Genomic DNA, 23,338 nt, shown 5'->3' on the forward strand with positions numbered 1-23,338 from the left:
GAACCCCATCTCTCCTTGTTCAAACCAGATCTTGGGGGAGTATTTCTCTGGTTGTTGCTTATCCCTGTGTTCCTCCCAGAGCAAAGCCAGGGAAGAAAATATTTTGGGATTGTATTTCTCTGTGTTGAACGCGTTCCTTTCTTTTCAAGAGACTGCTGGGGCTGTATGACCACCAGGGGAGAAAGCTTCATCCACTTCATATGCAAGTCTCCTGCCATGATGCCATCCATTCCAAATGGGGCTGGGGGCTCTTCCCAAGGGCGCCACCCAGCCTCAGCAACAGCCACCTGGATTGCACGGAGATTTCATGCCCCACTCAAGTCAGGCACATAATCCTTGGCATACATGGAGAGGTTCCAGCTCAGGCACCAACAGTATGATCCCTGTGTGGACGGGAGGCTACCACCATGCAGGTGTTTGATGAACCCCCCACAATGGGATGGCTACCATGCTGGTTTTTGGGTGTACTACCCCTATAGTGGAAAGGAAGGGTGATAAGGTGAAAGACACAAAGGTGGAATATACATCAGATTGGGCGATATTCCCTACACAATCTGACTTCTGAAAAATTTGGAAAAGTGGTGGCAGATCAAACCCAATAATGGGTACCATGTATTGATTAATGAAGAGGTGAAGTGTGGGTTGGAAGTTGGAAGTGAAATGGAAAAGTAGGGTCCTAAATCATGTACCACGTCCATGAGGGGTCTGCATCAGGAAAACCATTCACTGGAAGGGCAGAGGGAAAAAAGGAACGATAGAAGTAGAGATCTGCAGGATAGAAAGCGACGTAGTGCTGCAAGGCTGGGGACCTTTAGTAGCCAAGCACTTGCTCACAAAAGAGTTGTGAGCCCCCTGGGGAGTTAGTCATGCCATTGTTTTGCTACAGTAATAGTCATTTGTGGTTTATGAACGCGTTCGCACCTAGTGATGTGGCAAACTGGGAGGGTGGCTTTTTTGTTCTCTGGGTAGGCAACATTTCCGAAACGGAACTCTCAATATCGATACCCCTGTGAATGGGGCCGCGAACACATGTAGTAGTTTCGTCACTCAGTCGATGGCAAAATATATTTTATTACAGCTAGTTGATAAAGCCCAGAGTATATTGACATGTAATCTTTCTTTTCTTATGAGCTATACATTGTTCCTAGGTACTAAAACAAGCAATATTGTGGCTATAGCAAAGTAAATTTAATTTTGCATTTTCGTCATATGAGTTCTTCACTGTATTTAGTTTTCCAATGATGATGTAATTTTTAAGATTTTATTTCATTTTTAAGTGTTTGTTAAGTCTACTTATGACAGGACAATTTATATATTCTTTGAATGTTGGAAAGCTAGAACTGTGCCCCTGCCTCTTGAAAAATGCAACAACGTTGCTCAAGAATTTATTGGCATACATCGAAAATAAATCCACAGTTCATCCGCCTATTGTCATTTTCGCTCACTTGTTGTTGTTAACTTGCGCCAGCTATGGGTTTTAAAACAATAGTATCAATATTTTTTGTCCTTATCATACTAAATGTAATGTCATTTATGAAACATTGATCTTCATACATCGAATTTTTTTGGATTCGGTTTTTTAACTAAAGGAAAATATCGAAGTATACACTCCTGTTGTTTCAAAAAATTTTAAAGGCTTTATAACACTACAAGCACGTGTTGTCTGACAACAGTCGTCGCCTCACTGACGTGGACCCCTGCATGCAGACTGTCATATACTGCAATGTTTCTATGATGGTTATACAAAAATTTTCGTAAATCTTCAAAGAATTGAGAGTTCTTAAAGAAAAACATAGTGATTTCAAATTAATTATCGCTTTTCTTCACTTACCAAACTCCTATAAAGTTTTTCATTACGCTAGTTCATTTTATGGCTCACTTTACGAACTACATTTTACATAATTTTATGTCATTTTATCTATAGGTCATTTGAGTGATAATTTTTCAGGTCCTGCGGTTACAGATCCGATGTAATTCTCACCAGGGGTAGTTGCTCCAACTCACTCTCCACCCTGCCCCTACCCCACACCTCACCATAGGGAGCCCTTGTTGCAGCAAGGTCCCTAAAGACAAGGAAAAGGAGGCTGAGGCATCGCGCAATTCACATGCCTCTGGGTCAAGTAAAATGAGTGATGAGGCGAGGTACAAGGAGCTTTCCCGATTCCTGGACGAGGGATTTGTCGTAAGACAGAAGATAACAGCAGATAAAATGTTAGCCTGTCATGGTGGACTATGGCGGAGGGGAGGCTTGTTGGCAGCGTGGAGAATGTGGAAAATGTTCGATAGTCTCAGGACCGCAGACTGTGGAGGAAAATATAAAGATATCACGAAAGTTAGGGAAACCTTCTCTATAGTTGTAGATCCAAAGAAAGAGAGAGAGAGACAGAAAAAGAACGTCTTAATAGTGGATATGGCCACTGCAGAAGATGACAAAAAGGTTACCGAACACGAGAAAGTGAAAACTAGGCTACCAAAGAAGAGACGCCTGCTCTTCAGACTGGGTGGTGTACCCAGAAGGATGCCAAGCGAAGAGCTCTTAACAAATACCTACGAGCAAAAATTTGACAGAGAAGTGAGTCAACGAAATTTTAATAAGGAATTTACTCTCAGATTTGAGAAAGAACCTCAAGGAAAAGCCATGTTTCATCCGGCTATACAATAGTTCTTTGCAGTATCTGTTAAATATGGCTCGTCGCTAACTATCCACCTCAAATGATTTGCTTATCATGACGTGTATAAGTTCTGTGATTTAGAAAATATAATTTGTAGATATTGTGAGAAATAGATCATGACAGAAGTAACTGTTCGAGGAAAATGAGCCCATCAGTCTGTATATCATGCCGGAGGCGGGGGGAAAATGCTCTGTAAAAGGAATGAGTTGTCCTACTTATTAAATGTCATAGGAAAGGCAAATTGAAAGGACAGATTATAAATAAGAACAGTGACTCAGTAAGTACGTCAACCCACGAATAAAGATAAAGAAAACATTACCTTCAAATCTAGGACACATAAATCCCGCTTCTTAAGAGATAAACTGCGCGCTATAAAATCTAAAATGGTCCAGCGCTTACTCAGCGAAAGACATGTAAGATGTTACAATTCAGACGGACAAATCAGCTGAAGCACCATCACCTTCTGTCAACAGAACGCAGATGCTGGACGTTGTCACCTAAGGTGATAACATCGTATCATTCCAAAAGTATTATACACAAGCATATCCTCGACAGTAGCACGATAGATATGAGGATATGCTCAGGTTGTCTTTATTAAAGGAGTTGGTTCCTCTAAACACAGGCTTTCGGCGTCTAATGAGTGTGGAACATCCCATGGGAAATTTAATTTCTTTGCCTGTTCCCAAAGTAGTAGACAAAATTCAGTTACTAAACCTTCCGACATGTGCAGACATGCTTACTGAACTTATTAAAGAATTATTCAAAAGAAGAGAAGCAATATCTGATTTAGAACAACTTTACAACCAATTCGTAATCAAAGATGGACGGGTGGTGGTTCATCATACAAAATCATGGTCGAAATTTTACTATCACACTCACCACCCATCATACAGTCGTTACAGACAGCAAAATTCAATGCAATTCGCAATGCGATGGTGCTACATGGATTACGCAAGTTGTTAGACGAACAGAGATTTGATGTTATCTGTGTGCAGCAACCGTACTTAGTGCAAGGAATAATCGCTAACATACCTACAAACAGCGCATGTCATAACGGAAGGGAAATGCTCAATGATGGCAGTAAAAGTTCCTAAGAAGATTAAAAGCCACGAAAATCACTCAGCTTTATGATGAGCACGCCATAGTCGTAGAAGTTATTATCGAGGATTCCATTTAGTTTATGGTCGGCATGTACGTCGAGTACCATGTTAAAATTCCTACACGCACTGAAAAGTTAAAGCACAGTTTCCCACTTTTTATGTTAAGCTTGCAGTAATTAGTACCAGATGGTAGTGATCATGAGTTGGGAGATGCAACTCTGCAGTTGTAGTTGCATGTGCATAATCTTTCTAGTAACCAACCTACTTACCAAAACAGGGCGAGAGCAAACTCCAATAGAGACGTTTCACTTACAAGTATGAAGGTTTGTAGGTATTTTGAACACTGGAAAGTCAACTTAGGACAGACAATTAGGTATCATAATCTGATTAAATACTGCCCCTCTGGGAGGCTCATGGAGTAACACAGATTTCATTCGTTAGGTTAGTGAAAAATTTTAGTAAAGCAGACTTGGAGCTTCTGTGCACTGACCACAGTTCCCCAGCCTTAACCAAACTGGGAGACAGTGTTAATAGGTAGGCAGTGCCAGTTTTGCCCAAAGTGCATTGTTACTGGGTTTCCTCCCCCTGCCCTCTTCCCTTCCCATAACGACAACATGCGATGGTGCCAGATTCCACCCTTTCCCTTCCACACACACCTTCTGATGTAGGCCAATTGTCCTGTGTATTAGCTGGTGGGAATTCAAAAAGTTAATGGGAAATTCAAAAATAGCCCAAATACACTAGTTGGGTCTCACCCCCTATGCTTCTATGACGCAGATGTGGAAGTAGCGCAGTTTTCCTAAGAATAAACTGGTGGAAGATTCAGAATCCAAGATGACGCATTGTCATACAGGTGGAAGTAGGTCACTTGTGCTAAGTATAGAATCCAAGATGGCGACCTTTGCATACAGGCACAGATTCTATGAGGTCAGAATCCAAGATGGCATTTACAAGATGTTGACCTGGAATATGAGCATTGCCTGTCTTGTAGCCAGATTTCCTGGATTTTCTCTGATGTTTGTTCTCCCTGCATATCCAGGCCTGCCTGTTAGACAATAGATGTCTAAGCTTGTTGTTTCTGGGACAAAGGGCACTGTTTCCCAAAGTTCCTCTCAATTCCCTTGTACCAGTTATAGGATAAAGAGCGTTGTGTCGACAAAGAACGTTCCCCCCCCCCCCCCCTCCCCCATGCTGATCCAAGCTTCTCTGCTATTCACGTTCAGGATAAAAGGTGTTTTCCCCTGCGGGTCGAAACCTGTCTGTTAGACAAAGGGGGACAGTCTGAGCCTGTGGATACATAAACATGTTCTTCACCCGATATGTAGTAACCTTTCAGTGACATAAAAACCACTTAACTTGTTTTTCCAAACCTATTATTGACAGGTATGTAGGTCCCTGCAGTCACGGTTGCAGATCAATTGTTCTAAGCACAGAATTCACGATGGGTACTGGGTCTTCCCCTGTCGTTACACATCACTTGCCTCAGTTTAGAGTCCAGCTGTCCAAAATTTAAATGATTCCCATCTCACGTCACTCTAAGTTTAGACGTGTCCACATACGATGCGCGATGAATGTTTATGCCTTTAACACCAACTTCGAGAGAGTCCTTTTTCCGCAAAGTTCAGAATCACCAGACAGATCGAATGAATACCTTGGAACCATTCTTTAATATCTGTGTCTGTCTTATATATATATATATATATATATATATATATATATATATATATATATATATATATATATAGAGAGAGAGAGAGAGAGAGAGAGAGAGAGAGAGAGAGAGAGAGAGAGAGAAGTGGGACATTCACAGCCCTGTATAATGAACAGTGTTCTGCGAATTGCAGGGAATGCATTACCATGAAAAGCTGTACGAAACTCCTCACATCTATACATGTATGCAGTCTGAAATAAATCGAACTTCTCTTTTCATAGCTGTAGGGATTCAGAGTCAGTGTCAAGCAGTGACGAGATTCTGTCAGTACCATACATCATCACCGGAACTGAAGTGCTACGTTCTCGTAAAGTAATATCTAAAGACAGAAAACCGCTTGTCAAACAGTTCTGAAAATTTTAGAATGCACCTGCCATTTAAACACATCAAGGCCATACCTTCGCATCAAATATAGGTCCCACGTCCCATTAAACAATTCCGATCGCAGAAACTTTCTCAGTTAGAGCAGCATCGTTCTTTGATATCGTAAAGTACTCTTGCAACTCTTATTGGAAAATAATACACTTTAAAGAACGGATTCTGTTTTGCTTGACGAATTCGGAACGTATTAATGCCATTAGCAACGTTCTAGTCTCATGTATGCCGTAATGTATACTTATTTGCTGTTCACCAGTAAACATACGTTCCTCTGATTTTTGCAGAAACTCTACCACTTTGCTCTGACTTAGAAATCCAGATGGAAACCTGCGATGTAATTATACTTTGCGCAAAACATATCAAGTCTACAGTAACGATTCCTTAGCCTTACGTGAGATATTAATTGTTCTGCTGCCTGTGGCATTGTAGGTTCTGTTAAGTTGTCCGCCTGCTTAGCTGAGGGATAATGTGTTTTGCCTATGATGCAGCGGACCCGGGTTCGATTCCCGGCAGGTTTGGAGATTTTCTCCGCTCGTGGACTGGGTGTTGTGTTGTCCTCATCATTGTATCATCATCACCCACACGCAAGTCGCTCAATGTGGCGTCGCCTGAAATAAGACTTGCAACCCGGTGGCCTAACTTCCCCGGATGGAGCCTCCAGGCCATCAGTGCCACACGATCATTTCCGTTTTTATAAAGTTTAGCTTTAATGTTCCTGAACTGCTTTGATTCCTTCTGTACGTCCGATTGTCTCGTTATAAAGTATAACTTTGCCGTAGACGACCAAACTGTTGTCTTCATCATCACGTTATTTGTCATTTGCCGAGGACTTTCATCGCAGTAAACATTAACCAGCTGTTGTACGTCTGCACTTCTTCCAGATTTTACCAGGACACTTGATACTGTCGGTCCTTGTAGAGAACTGCTGTCCAACCCTGACTGAAGTACTACATTCAGGAACGGAAGAACAGATTGTATCGATTCCAACACGTAACGCTACTCTCCGTGTAGTAACTCAAGCATAACGTAACTGAAGCGATAGCCTCCTAACAGAATTATAATTTTTAATTAGAAAGAACGTTAGAAAACTTCGTAGAATGTTGTCAGAGGTTAGCCGAATAGAACAAGAACAGAGCTTATTTTAGATCTAAGTGTACCTGGGCACATGCAGAAACGAATCGCACGCGTAACGCGGAGTTCCTGATGTCCAGGCGCGGAGCTACTGAATCGCTATCACTTGTTATGCACATACGACGCGGCAATGTCACTGCACAACACTGCACTTTCCTAGAGCGCATAGGCTGACACATAGGATGCTACATCAGCCCCCCACCCCCCACTGACGCCCCCACGCCCGGTGGCTGAAGCGAGTAGTCCGCGTCGGAGGAGGTATCGCGGCGGTTGACGGACACTGCACTGTCCGAGAGGTGGACGTGCTGTGGAGTCCCGATGGGAGGCTTGTCGTCGTCTACGCTGGGCCACTGGCGTTGGCGTGTCGTGGAAGATGTACGAGTATCCTGATTTTACTCTGTTCAATGAGACAGTTACCGTCTTTCCATTCACAAGAATATCTACTGTTTGTGCATGTCTCTGGAGAAACTTGCATGGGCCAAAATGCCAGAATATGGGGCTTGAAGCGGAGGTTCAACGCCCTCTGCGTGGAGCACCACGTGTGTACAATACTCGGGGTCTTCGTGCATAAAACAGTGCGGTATACCACGTCGCGAAGGTTTCTGCGGTGGGATTTTTAGGGGAGGGTCAACTTTGTGCTAAAACCATAGGCTCAGACTGGCAGGGAAAAAACATCTTTTACATAAGTGGTAAGCTTGGACCTGCAGAGGCAACAAACATCCCTTGTCTTGGGAGAGTGACATCAGGAGAAAACCCTGGAAATCTCGCGACGACGCATGATGTGCTCATATTCCCCGTCAGCCATCATGTAAGGGCCATCTTGGATCCTGCCGTCGTGGAGCCTGTGCCTACATGTAAAGGTTGCCATCTTGGATTCCATATTTATCACAGGTGACCTATTTTTACCAGAATGAAAATGCACCGATTTTGAATTTCCCCCTAATATACGCATAGGACAACTGCCATACTTCCAAGATGATATCAGAGTAAAACCTAATGGCTACCTGAGTTATATATTTAGCATGCCTAAGTGACATAGATGCACCAAATGACAATGCACCATCTTGAATTTTTGGATTTCCTGTCAATGTATAATTAGGAAAGCAGCCTGATTTCCACAGTGACGTCATAGGAGTGGGGAGAAAACCCACTACCACAATTCGGCTATTTTTTTAATTTCCTAACAATTTTGGATTGCCCACCAATTTTTTGAATCTCCTGTCACTTTATACAATGGGCAGTTGGAGTGAAATCGGGCAGCGGTACATGGTGTCATAAGAACAGGTGCGAAAGGAGAGGGGAGAGGATTGGTGAGGGGCAAATCTGGCAAAAATGACCTTTCGGCCTGAACCAATACTTTCTATCTACATTCGTTATAGATCTACTATAAAAGACGGATAATTGTGCTGTTGTGGCACATATTATCATATTAACAGAATCTTCCGTCAGTTCTTGATAGAACAACATTATAATAATAAATGAAAAGTACCAGTTTGCTTTTGTTCTACAATATTGTAGAACAAAAGCAAATTGGTGCTTTTCATTTATTATTCCTTATAGATACTGGTATTTTTGAAAATCTTAGTGTTTGAACTATCGACAAGATTTCACGATTATTGGACGTAACTTACTGACAAATAGAGGTTCGTCGTTGAGTACTCGCTGTTTGAGCTGGTCGGGATTGTCGCCGGTGAATGGGAACTCGCCGACGAGCAGCACAAACGTGATGACGCCCATGGACCAGACGTCACACTGGTGCGAGTACATTCGCGATTCCAGCACCTCGGGCGCTGAACACACAAGTCTCTGCTGTGACTGACAAGAACGATTCATCTCAGGTACATGTTATTTTATCTCTAAGACTGTCTGAAAAGACACGATTAGTTTTACAAGGAACTCTAACGATAAAACAAATTACCAATGAAAGAGCGTAGTTGGGTACTGATGTGCCCAACTTTCCGCTTTTTATGTCTTACTATGAATATTGAAGTCTGTATTTGACTAGAACTGGGTGCCTTGACTTCCTGATTAACAGGAGCTGAGCCTCAGTATTAATGGAACTCCAACGTGCGACTTTGTACTAATGTGTATAAAGAGTCAGACAGCTAAGACAACAATCATATCCACAACAAATATATACACTGGTGTGCGAAACTTAAGGACAAGAGTAGCTTCAGAGTGACGTATCACTGGCTAGTAGCATTGACAGATGAAGCTTGGAGCACACATGAGGGAACAGCTACGGTATAATCAATAAAACTTAGGGCGTGCAACCGCATAAATCCGCCTTCCTCTTCTAATATTTCGGCTGAATACCGTCCAGCCATCCTCAGCGTGAGCCGAGGTGACTGACGCTCCAGCACTTGCACCGTGCTCTTAAACCCGCGGACCGCATCACTACGCATGCGGCCACAGATGCACAGGGGGCCAGAGACGTTGATAGGCGGCAAAGAGGTATGACATATGCATGGAATTAGATCTATGGCTGTGCAGTCCATCCATTCGGTGATATCGATGTATCACTGCGAGCTGCACCGTCGCGATGTCTTTGTGATTTTATTACAGAAATTGACGGATTCCATGATTTTTCCGACCTGAAGCCGCTATCTCTGATAATTAAATTCGACGCCAACCGAATTTCAGTTGCTTCCTTCACTACTGAGTCCCAGAAAGATGAAGTCGAGGCTAAAAATTTCGACGTTATCGTACACCATAGAGTGCCCAGTGTCAATGAAGTGGTCTGCCACCGCAGATTTATTGGGTTGTAAGAGCCGGGTGTACCTGTGGCGTTTTGTGCATCTCTCCTGGACAGTACGTGTCGTCTGTCAGATGTATGAACGGCCGCATTCACAGGGAATCTTATAAACCCCAAGCTTCCGAAGCACCAAATCATTTTTAACAGAACCCTAGAGTGCTGCGGTCTTTGGTGGAGGGCGAAAATCACTTTCACTTTGTGTTTACGGAGGATCAGACCTATTTTTGACGATAGGCTTCCCACGTACGGCAGAAGAGCCATGGATTTAAAACTTTCCGTGTCTTCTTCTGCTTTTCTTGTACCCACAGTGGGTTTCATTTGCAGTTCCTTACATATCTGCTGTGGAGAGAAACCGTTGGCTTCAAAATCTCTTCTCAGGTGTAGAAGCTCATCTTCCAGACTGCTTTCGTCAGCAATGACGTGTGCTTTGTGTACCAGAGTTCTGAGCACACTCGTGGTCTGCGAAGGATGGTGGCAGCTATTTGCACGTAAATATAAATCCGTATGGGTCAGTTTTCGATATACTGCGTGTCCCAAAGTGCCATAACGTAGGCCAAGTCAGACTGTGTTGTGAGGAAGCCACATCGAGACAGATGGCAAAGCTTAGCCGCCTAGAGACGTCTTCGCAGCAAGAAACTGTTATTCGACGCTCTGTCATTAATATGACGGATAAAGATTTGGACGACGCTACGATGATGGTTTTAAATAAAGGACTGAACTTTGCACCCACGCCGAAGGTTTTACCACTACCAGCTTTCATCAGTGCCGTTGAAGAAGCTGTTCGTCCTCTTTCTACGCAATAAGCAGAACAAATAAGACGCGAAAGTTGTCGAGCAGTTATGAAGGCTCGCCCACAAAGGAGTAACATACCTATGGCAGAGAGGGCTGCACTACGTAAACTTCGCCAAGATGCCAAGATGGTGATTCTTCCAGCTGATAAAGGTAATGCCACTGTTTTAATGTCTCGTGACGTTTATCATGATAAAATGAACAATTTACTGAGTGACAGCACATACCGGAAGATCAATAAAGACACCACTAACCAGGTGGTAAGGAAGGCTGCTCTCAACGCCTCCCCCTTTCAACAGAAGTTGTGCAAAGATTGAAACCAAGTGGTGCTGTTCCTCCAAGGCTTTGTAGACTTCCAAAAATGGTGTTCCTCTGCGTCTGATAGTGAGTAACAACGGCTCTCTACCCTATGATTGTGCCAAACACTTAGCGTCGTTACTAAGGCCTTTGGTGGGAAAATGCGCTCATCACATACGTAACTCTATGGACATCATTGGCAAACTGAAATCACTCAGTCTAAGTAATTCTGATATGTTAGTCAGTTTCGATGTAGTGTCGTTGCTCACAAAGGTTCCTCTTTCGGAATCATTGTTTCTCATTGGAAAAACTATCGATAAAGAGATTACAGCTTTGTTTAAACAAGTTTTGGTCTCGACGTATTTTTCAATCAACAACGAATTTTACAAACAGACTGACGGTGTTGGCCTGGGTACTCCTTTGTCGCCTTTGGTGGCCAACTTTTTTTATGGAGGACTTCGAGGATAAGGCTTGGAATCTGCTACCTTGAAGCCCACAGTGTTTTGGAGGTAAGTTGATGACTCGTTTGTAGTGTGGCCCCATGTTGACGACAAGTTATAAAAAGATAGATGCCGTCCATTTTAGGATGTTTTGGTACGGCGCGAAGATGATGGCACTTTGGGACACGCTGTATATCGAAAACCGACCCATACGGATTTATATTTACGTGCAAATAGCTGCCACCATCCTTCGCAGACGATGAGTGTACTCAGAACTCTGGTACACAAAGTACACGTCATTGCTGACGAGAGCAGTCTGGAGGATGTGGTTCTACACCTGGGAAGAGATTTTGAAGCCAACGGTTTCTCTCCACAGCAGGTATGTAAGGCACTGTAAATGAAACCCACTGTGGGTACAAGAAAAGCAGAAGAAGACACGAAAAGTTTTAAATCCATGGCTCTTCTGCCGTACGTGGGAAGCCTATCGTCAAAAATAGGTCTGATCCTCCGTAAGCACAAAGTGAAAGTGATTTTTCGCCCTCCTCCAAAAACCGCAGCACTCCAGGTTTGTGTTAAAGATGATTTGGTTCTTCGCAAGCCTGGGTTTTATAAGATCCCCTGTGAATGCGGCCGTTCATACATCTGACAGACGACACGTACTGTTCAGGAGAGATGCAAAAAGCATCACAGGTAAACCGGGCTCTTGCAACCCAAGAAATCTGAGGTGGCATATTGACACTGGGTACTCGATGGTGTACAATAACATCGAAATTTTAGCCTCGACTTCATCTTTCTGGGACTCAGTAGTGAAGGAAGAAACTGAAATTCGGTTGTGGCTGAATTCAATTAATAGAGATAGCGGCTTCAGCTTGGAAAAATCATGTAATCCGGCAATTTCTGTAATAAAATCAGAAAGACGTCGCGAAGGTGCAGTTCGCAGTGATACATCGATATCACCAAATGGATGGACTGCGCAGCCATAGATCTAATTCCGTGAATATGTCATACCTCTTTTCCGCCGATCAACGTATCTGGCGTCTTGCGTATACGTGGCTGCATGCGCAGTGGTGCGGTCCGCGGGTTTAAAAGGACGGAGCAAGGGCTGGAGCGTCAGTCACCTCGTCTCACTCTGAAGATGGCTAGACCGTATACAGCCCAAACGTTAGAAGAAGAAGTCGAATTTATTTGACTGCACACCAGAAACTTTATCGATCAGTCGTTGCGACGCGAAAATATGAATATGACAATAAGCTACAGTATAATACCGAAAGGAACAGAAAGAAAGACCAAAGAGATGAACATAAATGACACTTTATTTAAAGACATACCAATGTTATCGTGATTCATGATGGTCCGTTGGAGGTTAAAAAGGGCGGACATGGTTCTCAGTAGGGTTCGCGATCATCTCGGACAGCAATGCATGCCCTTCAACGTGCTCCCAAGCTGGCCACAATGATGGTAAGGAGTTCATTCCTTGATCAGCTCGGTTGGTAACTGCTACATGGTCGCTGATGCATGTGGATGTGCTGCGATATACAGGGGAGAGGCAAAATAATGCGAACACCTGTACTTATTTGGGAACGATTTATTAATAAGGGGTTAGACCCCCATTCGCCCGTAATACAGCTGCGATTCATCTTGGAATCCAGGTGTATAATGATAGTCTCCAGTGGAATGTTATGCCACTTTTCGATCAGAACATCTCCTAACTCCTGTATTGACGATGGATGCGGAAATCTTCTCCGGAGTCTACACTCACATACCGAGCAAAAGGGTCCGATAAAGTTAAAGGTCGGGGACTGTGCTAGCCAGGGAAGACTCTGCAGTTTAGTTACATGCTCCTCATACCACTATTGTGTTCTCCTGGCAGTGTGAATGGGTGCATTATCATCCTGAAATAATGGGAACAACATCTGAATCATGGGTTGCATCTGATCACCTAAAATGTTCACATAGTTGTTGGCTGTAACACGGCTTTTGAGTGCGATTATGTAACAAGCAGAATACCATGATATGGCAGCCCACACCATCACACCTCCACCTCCATGGTTAACCGCTGGAATCAAGTAGTCAGGATTGTAGTCTTCTTTTGACGTTCTCCAGACGTAAACCCGGCCCGATGCTGAAAATAATGAAAATGTTGACTCGTCGGTCCACACAACGTGTTTCCACTGATCAGCTGTCCAGAATTTATGCTCCTGACACCGTGTTCTCGGCGGACAGTGTTGATAGGTACGGGGTCTCGAAGATGGCTATTGAGTTCTGCTGTCACTTTAGCCGCCGTAGTTTAGTGTTGTTTTGACACAGTTCTTGTTAGAGTACGACGATCTCTGTAATTTAGTTTTGATTTGCGCCAACTATTGCACGGTGATGTCTTTCCAAGTTTTGTGTAGACTGTCAAGACTGTTGAAATAGTTGCTCTTGAAACATTCAATAAGTTGGCTGTCTTGGTCACTGATGCTCCTGCTAATCTGGACCCCATAATCTGCTCTGTTTGGAACTCTGTTAGGTCTTTCATTTAACGTCGATCTCGGTCTATGAATGCAAATACGAAGTGTGCACTACTTGTAAACAACCTGGACTGATGCCTGGACTGAACACGTACAGTCCAGCGCGACACGTGCGTTACCTGCGTTGTTGACCATCAAACACAACCATCCCATTACTACCACTGTTCACATTATTTTGCCTATTCCCTGTATCTCCCCAACGGATCCCATACGTGCCCTGCGTTTTCGATGCGGTCGTGCACTGTCAAGCATAAAAATCACGTGAAGACCGAATGCACCCCTCAAAAGATGCACGTGGAGAACCAATACAATGTCACAATAGCGTTGACTGATGAACGTGCCGTGTTCAAAGATTTGGAGGTATGTATGCCCACGCAATATTGTGCCTCCCCACGCCATTACACCTGGACCACTAAAATGTTCGACAATGTTCCTGGATGCATTCCGTGTTCCCACCTACACCTACATCTACACCTACATGGTTATTCTGCAATTCACATTTAAGTGCTTGGCAGAGGGTTCATCGAACCACAATCATACTATCTCTCTACCATTCCACTCCCGAACAGCGCGCGGGAAAAACGAACACCTGTTCGAGCTCTAATTTCTCTTATTTTATTTTGATGATCATTCCTACCTATGTAGGTTGGGCTCAACAAAATATTTTCGCATTCGGAAGAGAAAGTTGGTGACTGAAATTGCCGGCCGCGGTGGTCTCGCGGTTCTAGGCGCGCAGTCCGGAACCGTGCGACTGCTACGGTCGCAGGTCCGAATCCTACCTCGGGCATTGATGTGTGTGATGTCCTTAGCTTAGTTAGGTTTAAGTAGTTCTAAGTTCTAGGGGACTGATGACCTGAGATGTTAAGTCCCATAGTACTCAGAGCCATTTGAACCATTTGACTGAAATTTCGTTAATAGATCTCGCCGCGACGAAAAAGTTCTTTGCTTTAATGACTTCCATCCCAACTCGCGTATCATATCTGCCACACTCTCTCCCCCATTACGTGATAATACAAAACGAGCTGCCCTTTTTAGCACCTTTCGATGTCCTCCGTGAATCCCACCTGGTAAGGATCCCACACCGCGTAGCAATATTCTAACAGAGGACGAACGAGTGTAGTGTAAGCTGTCTCTTTAGTGGACTTAATGCATCTTCTAAGTGTCCTGCCAATGAAACGCAACCTTTGGCTCGCCTTCCCCACAATATTATCTATGTGGTCTTTCCAGCTGAAGTTGTTCGTAATTTTAACACCCAGGTACTTAGTTGAATTGACAGCCTTGAGAATTGTACAATTTATCGAGTAATCGAATTCCAACGGATTTCTTTTGGAACTCATGTGGATCACCTCACACTTTTCGTTATTTAGCGTCAACTGCCACCTGCCACACCATACAGCAATATTTTATAAATCGCTTTGCAACTGATACTGGTCTTCGGATGACCTTACTAGACGGTAAATTACAGCATCATCTGCGAACAACCTAAGAGAACTGCTCAGATTGTCACCCAGGTCATTTATATAGATCAGGAACAGCAGAGGTCCCAGGACGCTTCCCTGGGGAACACCTAATATCACTTCAGTTTTACTCGATGATTTGCCTTCTATTACTACGAACTGCGACCTTTCTGACAGGAAATCACGAATCCAGTCGCACAACTGAGGCGATACCCCATAGGCCCTCAGCTTGATTAGAAGTCGCTTGTGAGGAACGGTGTCAAAAGCTTTCCGGAAATCTAGAAATACGGAATGAACTTGAGATCCCCTGTCGATAGCGGCCATTACTTCGTGCGAATAAAGAGCTAGCTGCGTTGCACAAGAACGATGTTTTCTGAAACCATACTGATTACGTATCAATAGATCGTTCCCTTCGAGGTGATCCACAATGTTTGAATACAGTATATGCTCCAAAACCCTACTGCAAACCGACGTCAATGATATAGGTCTGTAGTTCGATGGATTACTCCTACTACCCTTCTTAAACACTGGTGCGACCTGCGCAATTTTCCAGTCTGTAGGTACAGAGCTATCGGTGAGCGAGCGGTTGTATATGATTGCTAAGTAGGGAGCTATTGTATCAGCGTAATCTGAAAGGAACCTAATCGGTATACAATCTGGACCTGAAGACTTGCCCGTATCAAGCGATTTGAGTTGTTTCGCAGCCCCTAAGGTATCTACTTCTAAGAAACTCATGCTAGCAGCTATTCGTGTTTCAAATTCTGGAATCTTCCATTCGTCTTCCCTGGTGAAGGAATTTCGGAAAACTGCGTTCAATAACTCCGCTTTAGCGGCACAGACGTCGGTAACAGTACCATCTGCACTGCGTAGCGAAGGTGTTGACTGCGTCTTGCCGCTTGTGTACTTTCCATACAACCAGAATTTCTTCGGATTTTCTACCAAATTTCGAGACAATGTTTCGCTGTGGAACCTATTAAAGGTATCTCGCATTGAAGTCCGTGCCAAATTTCACGCGTCTGTAAATTTTAGCCAATCTTCGGGATTTCGCGCTCTTTTGAACTTCGCATGCTTTTTCCGTTGCCTTTGCAACAGCGTTCGGACCTGTTTTGTGTACTATGGGGGCTCAGTTCCATCTCTTACCAATTTATGAGGTATGAATCTCTCAATTGCTGTTGCTACTATATCTCTGAATTTGAGCCGCATCTCGTCTATATTTGCATAGTCAGTTCGGAAGGAATGGAGATTGTCTCTTAGGAAGGCTTCTAGAGACACTTTATCCGCTTTTTTAAATAAAATTATTTTGCGTTTATTTCTGGTGGATTTGGAAGAAACGGTATTGAGCCTAGCTACAACGACCTTGTGATCACTAATCCCTGTATCAGTCATGATGCTCTCTATTAGCTCTGGATTGTTTGTGGCTAAGAGGTCAAGCGTGTTTTCGCAACCATTTACAATTCGCGTGGGTTCGTGGACTAACTGCTCGAAATAATTTTCGGAGAAAGCATTTAGGACAATCTCGGCAGATGTTTTCTGCCTACCACCGGTTTTGAACAAGTATTTTTGCCAACATATGGAGGGAAGGTTTAAGTCCTCACCAACTATAACCGTATGAGTGGGGTATTTATTTGTTACGAGACTCAAATTTTCTCTGAACTGTTCAGCAACTATATTATCGGAGTCTGGGGGTCGGTAGAAGGAGCCAATTATTAACTTCGTTCGGCTGTTAAGTATAGCCTCCACCTATACCAATTCGCACGGAGTATCTACTTCGACTTCACTACAAGATAAACCACTACTGACAGATACAAACACTCCACCGCCAATTCTGCCTAATCTAGCTTTCCTTAACACCGTCTGAGACTTCGTAAAAATTTCTGCAGAACTTATTTCAGGCTTTAGCCAGCTTTCTGTACCTATAACGATTTCAGCTTCTGTGCTTTCTATTAGCGCTTGAAGCTCAGGGACTTTCCCAGCACAACTACAACAATTTACAACTACAATTCCGACTGTTCCTTGCCCGCATCTCGTGGTCGTGCGGTAGCGTTCTCGCTTCCCACGCCCGGGTTCCCGGGTTCGATTCCCGGCGGGGTCAGGGATTTTCTCTGCCTCGTGATGGCTGGGTGTTGTGTGCTGTCCTTAGGTTAGTTAGGTTTAATTAGTTCTAAGTTCTAGGCGACTGGTGACCTCAGCAGTTGAGTCGCATAGTGCTCAGAGCCAACCGACTGTTCCTTGATCCAAACACGTCCTGTATTTGCCGTGCACCCTTTGAGATTGCAGCCCACCCCGTACTTTCCCGAGGCCTTCTAACCTAAAAAACCGCCCAGTCCACGCCACACAGCCTCCGCTACCCGTGTAGCCGCCAGCTGAGTGTAGTGAACTTCTGACGTATTCAGCGGAACCCGAAACCCCAACACCCTATGGCGCAAGTCAAGGAATCTGCAGCCAACACGGTCGCAAAACCGTCTGAGCCTCTGATTCAGACCCTCCACCCGGCACCAAAGGTCCGCAGTCGGTTCTGTCAACAATGCTGCAGATGGTGAGCTCTGCCTTCATCTCGCAAGCAAGACCGGCAGCCTTCACCAAATCAGATAGCCGCTGGAATCCAGAGAGAATTTCCTCAGATCCAAAGCGACACACGTCATTAGTGCAGACATGTGCCACCACCTGCAGCTGGCTGCACCCTGTGCTCTTCATGGCATCCGGAAGGACCCTTTCCACATCAGGAATGACTCCACCCGGAATGCACACGGAGTGCACACTGGATTTCTTCCCCTCTGTAGCCTCCATATCCCTAAGGGGCCCCATTACGCGCCTAACATTGGAGCTCCCAACTACCAATAAGCCCACCCTCTGCGATTGCCCAGACCTTGAAAGCTGAGAATCATCCTCTGAAACAGGGCAGGCAGCTGCATCTGGCTCAGCCAGAGACAGTACCTGAAACCTGTTTGTCAGACGCACTGGGGAGGCTTTCTGATCAGCCTCCGGGGACGTCTTTTGCTGCCTGCCACGCCTTGGAACGTCCTCCCAATCAACCACAGGCGAGGGATCAGCCCCACTGCGGGCAGCAACTGGAGCAACTACAGCGGCAGACCGATCTGGGGACAGAAGGGACAAGGTTGACATCCCAGTGATACCCAAGTCCGGCTCCCCACAGTGGTGCCCATTAGCAACAGCCTCAAGCTGCGCAACCGAAGTCAGCGCCGCCTGCAGCTGTGAACAAAGGGATGCCAACTCAGCCTTCATTCGAACACAGTAATCACAGTCCCTGTCCATTCTAATCGATGTTGAACAACAGTTACTGAAACACGAGTCCGTGCCTAGATAACGCAAGGAAAACACGCAAAGAACGTATGAACTAACCAGTACAAATGCCTAACGACTGTGCTACGATCTGCCTGAATTTACGATTACAGTAACTAAAACTCGAAATTACACCTCCTATACGAAACTCTCTCGCAATTTAAGTAAGAATCTACGAAGTAAACACAGAAAAGAAGCTATATACGTATATTTCTGCGCTGTCGATGTGCACCAACTGGGAGCTCAGTATTGTCGAACATGACAGTTTTCGTGGTCCATGTGTTATGGTGTGGGGAGTGTTAACATTACATGGGTACTGCTTTCCGTATATTTGAACACGGTACAGTCACTGGTCAACGTTATTTTGACACTGTACACATTCGCCATGTGTGATTTTTTCAGGGGCATATCCTCCCATCACTTCATTTTATGGATGACAGTGCACGACCACATCGAACAGTAGTTTTTGGAGCGACAGGACATTCGGCGAATGGATTGCTCTGCCAGTTCTTTCCACTTAAATACCATAGAGCACGTACGTGATTCGCTGAGGAGACGGACTGCAGAACGACCACATGCACCAACAACTGTCCAACAGTTGTCAACCTCGCTGGTGGAGAAATGGAACGCCCTATCACAAAAACTCCTTACCGACAGTGTGGCCAGCATGCAAAAAGGTTGCAGAGCTTGCTCTGCCGTTTTTGGCCATCACACACTGCCGAAAAAAATTTGTACACCTGGAAAGACGACGTCGATTTTTATGCGATGATGAATGTTTCAGCATGGGTAAATAGCTGGTAACTAAGAGCCGCTTGTGTTACTAATCTATAAATGTAATAAATTTATGTACTCCATAGGCAATGTTGCAACAGTAACTATTGAGCGACTGGAAATCTCTAAAAGGATGTATTAATTTCTTTCCGGCAATCTATACAGGATGGTCCATTGATCGTGACCGGGCCAAATATCTCACGAAATAAGCGTCAAACGAAAAAACTACAAAGAACGAAACTTGTCTAGCTTGAAGGGGGAAACCAGATAGCGCTATGGTTGGCCCGCTAGATGGCGTTGCCATAGGTCAAACGGATATCAACTGCGTTTTTTAAAAATAGGATCCCCCATTCTTTTATTACATATTCGTGTAGTACGTAAAGAAATATTAATGTTTTAGTTGGACCACTTTTTTCGCTTTGTGATATGTGGCGCTGTAATAGTCACAAACATATGGCTCACAATTTTAGACGAACAGTTGGTAACAGGTAGGTTTTTTGAATTAAAATACAGAACGTAGGTACGTTTGAACATATTATTTCGGTTGTTCCAATGTGATACATGTACCTTTGTGGACTTATCATTTCTGAGAACGCATGCTGTTACACCTTGATTACCTGTAAATACCACATTAATGCAATAAATGCTCAAAATGATGTCCGTCAATCTCAGTGCATTTGGCAATACGTGTAACGACATTCCTCTCAACAGCGAGTAGTTCGCCTTCCGTAATGTTCGCACATGCATTGACAATGCGCTGACGCATGTTGTCAGGCGTTGTTGGTGGATCACGATAGCAAATATCCTTCAACTTTCCCCACATAAAGGAATCCGGGGACGTCAGATCCGGTGAACGTGCTTCGACGACCAATCCACCTGTCATGAAATATGCTATTCAATACAGCTTCAACAGCACGCGAGCTATGTGCCGGACATCCATCATGTTAGGAGTACATCGCCATTCTGTCATGCAGTGAAACATCTTGTAGTAACATCGGTAGAACATTACGTAGGAAATCAGCATACATTGCACCATTTAGACTGCCATCTATAAAATGGGGGCCAATTATCCTTCCTCCCATAATGCCGCACCATACATTAACCCGCCAAGGTCGCTGATGTTCCACTTGTGGCAGCCATCGTGGATTTTCCGTTGCCCAATAGTGCATATTATGCCGGTTTACGTAACCGTTGTTGGTGAATGACGCTTCGTCGCTAAATAGAACGCATGCAAAAAATCTGTCATCGTCCCGTAATTTCTCTTGCGCCCAGTGGCAGAACTGTACACGACGTTCAAAGTCGTCGCCATGCAATTCCTGGTGCATAGAAATATGGTACGGGTGCAATCGATGTTGATGCAGCATTCTCAACACCGACGTTTTTGAGATTCCCGATTCTCGGGCAATTTGTCTGCTACTGATGTGCGGATTAGCCGCGACAGCAGCTAAAACACCCACTTGGGCATCATCATTTGTTGCAGGTCGTGACAGACGTTTCATATGTGGGTGAACACTTCCTGTTTCCCTAAACACGTAACTATCCGGCGACCAGTCCGCACACTTGGATGATGCCGTCCAGGATACCGAGCAGCACACATATCAGACGGCCGTTGGGCATTCTGATCACAATAGCCATACATCAACACGATATCGACCTTTTCCGCAATTGGTAAACGGTCCATTTTAACACGGGTAATGTATCACGAAGCAAATACCGTCCGCACTGGCGGAATGTTAGTTATACCACGTACTTATACATTTGTGACTGTTACAGCGCCATCTATCACAAAGCGAAGAAAGTGGCCCAACTATAACATTCATATTTCTTTACGTACTACACGAATATGCAATAAATATGGGGGTTCCTATTTAAAAAAAAAAACGCCGTTGATATCCGTTTGACCAATGGCAGCGCCATCTAGCGGGCCATCCATAGCGCCATCTGGTTTCCCCCTTCAAGCTAGATGAGTTTCGTTCTTTGTAGTTTTTTCGTTTGATGCTGATTTGGTGAGATATTTGGCCCGGTCACTATCAATGGACCACCTTGTATATTACCTTTTGTAATGTCCTGGGGACCATCAAGAATCTTGATTATTTCAGTATTTTGTACTGTAGCAGTTCTTTGATTCTGTGTTTAATTTCAGGGCTTTATTTAATAATTCCAACTATGACTTCATGAAGTGGTGTCAGTTAGGTTTCCTACCTTTGTAAAGAATTTAAAATTCATGTTCATAGCATATTTTGTCCTACATCCTCTAGTGCCATATCTTTTATTAACCAATTTCAGTAGTTTCTTTTGCTACCTCGTTCTCACTATATTAGTAACAGAGCACATATAATATGTAACTGCACGGTTTAGCTCTCATTATTGGAGCATAATAAAATAACATATAATATCATGGGGACAACATATTAATCTTAGTAAGAAGAATCCTGTGATACTAGCGATAAAGTTGAAATAAACAAGGCAATAACCAGAAAGAACAATAAAAGCAACACAATGGTAATTATGAAAGACGTTGAGTATGATAGGAAATTCAAAAGTTCTTTATGAAAAATCACAAAAATTAAACAACACTCAACTAATAAATGTAATGACTTAATCAAAGAAACTTTAAAGAAGTGCAATTTTTTTCAGTTCTGAGAAGTAAAGTCTCCCGTTTTTTATGTGAAAACTCTTAAATAAAACGTTATTAACATTCTACATGTTTTTTCTTCATGTAGGCAAATTTGCAGCCCTCCATTAACAGAGGGCTCTGAATTGTAGTATGTAACATGGCGTGTGTAACATAACTGTGTCGGTGCGTGAGAAACAGCACGCTGTAACCGACTTCCGAAATCAAACAGTTCGTCCACACATCGAGCACCCTCTCCTTCAGCATCAAATACCAGACCACACACGAGAGCTGTAATAATCCGACGCCTTTGGTTCGCTGTCATCGATCATCCTCCATACAGCATCGACTTGGCCCCATCGATTTTCATTTCCTTCCATTCGAGGATGTCACTTTGATAGTGGTGAAGCAGTGCAAGCAGAGCTAAGGTTATTGCTCCGTCAAGAAAGTAAAACCTTCTACATTGACAGTATCAACATAATGGTTTCCCGTTCGGAGACATGTGTTCGATACCAGGGAGACAATGTTCAGGAATAAACATGTAGACATGAAAAAAACGAAAGCTTTATGGGATTTCTCACGAAAATTCGGAGGCGTTACTTTTAAGCTTGCCCTCATACTATAATAATTTTGAAACACACTACAAAAGGTATATAATACTGCTGCACCATGTTAACAGCATATATCAATAGGTGCGATCAGCTTGGAAATCGTTACTGTTTGTCGATATGCCTTTTAACAGCTGTTTAGTATAAACCGAGTAGCGTCGAATGAACCCGGGTAGGACGATATTCTGTGCGAGTAGTGAAGTAAGTCTTACGTTTACGTACATATGCCACTAAGGCAGTAACTATTTTAAAGCGTTGACGAATATAGATTGTTGTTCTCCCCTATGTTGGTAAGGATATAGGAGTACGCCCTTGAAAATAGTAAAAAGCCGAAAGTAACTAATGGCGGTGTAAATAGAAGCAGGGTGGAAAATGAAGTAGCCCTCCAATTAATTTGTGGCTGTGGTGCCTGAAATGAAAATACTCACAGAAATACGTCCAATCAATCGAAAAATTGAAGAAGTTTGGAATGACCGCAAGTTCACTATTTTGCGTCTGCTGTGTTTCCAGAAAAGTAGCATATACAGCACACTAGAGTGTCTTTTTTGTGAGTGTTAAAGTTATTGTGTGATACTGAGCAATGATCTGCACGAGCGCACGCTGAAAAATAATTTCCCCAAATTTTTATGTGAAAAACCTTATCGATTTTTAAACCAAACCAACGTTGTAGTAATTCTACATTTTTATACTTCACATCTACACATTTATTTCTCAACATAGTCGCTCTAGCAACGAACACATTTCTCTCGACGAGAGGCCAGTTTGTTGATCTGACATTATAGAATGTTTGACATTTTTGACGGAG

The 23,338-nt window shown here is 43.7% G+C and overlaps 1 protein-coding gene across 1 annotated transcript in view; it reads right to left on the bottom strand.

Moving 5' to 3' along the window:
* Positions 1–23,338, bottom strand: part of LOC124606210 (serine/threonine-protein kinase 33-like) — a 90,453-nt gene that overhangs the window by 49,496 nt on the left and 17,619 nt on the right. Inside the window, exon 3 of the mRNA XM_047138183.1 lies at positions 8,624–8,782. Coding sequence (XP_046994139.1) covers positions 8,624–8,782 — 159 coding nt within the window. The remainder of the gene's footprint in view (positions 1–8,623; positions 8,783–23,338) is intronic.

This window comes from Schistocerca americana, chromosome 3 (assembly GCF_021461395.2).
Source record: "Schistocerca americana isolate TAMUIC-IGC-003095 chromosome 3, iqSchAmer2.1, whole genome shotgun sequence".
In the NCBI taxonomy this organism is placed as follows: domain Eukaryota; kingdom Metazoa; phylum Arthropoda; class Insecta; order Orthoptera; family Acrididae; genus Schistocerca; species Schistocerca americana.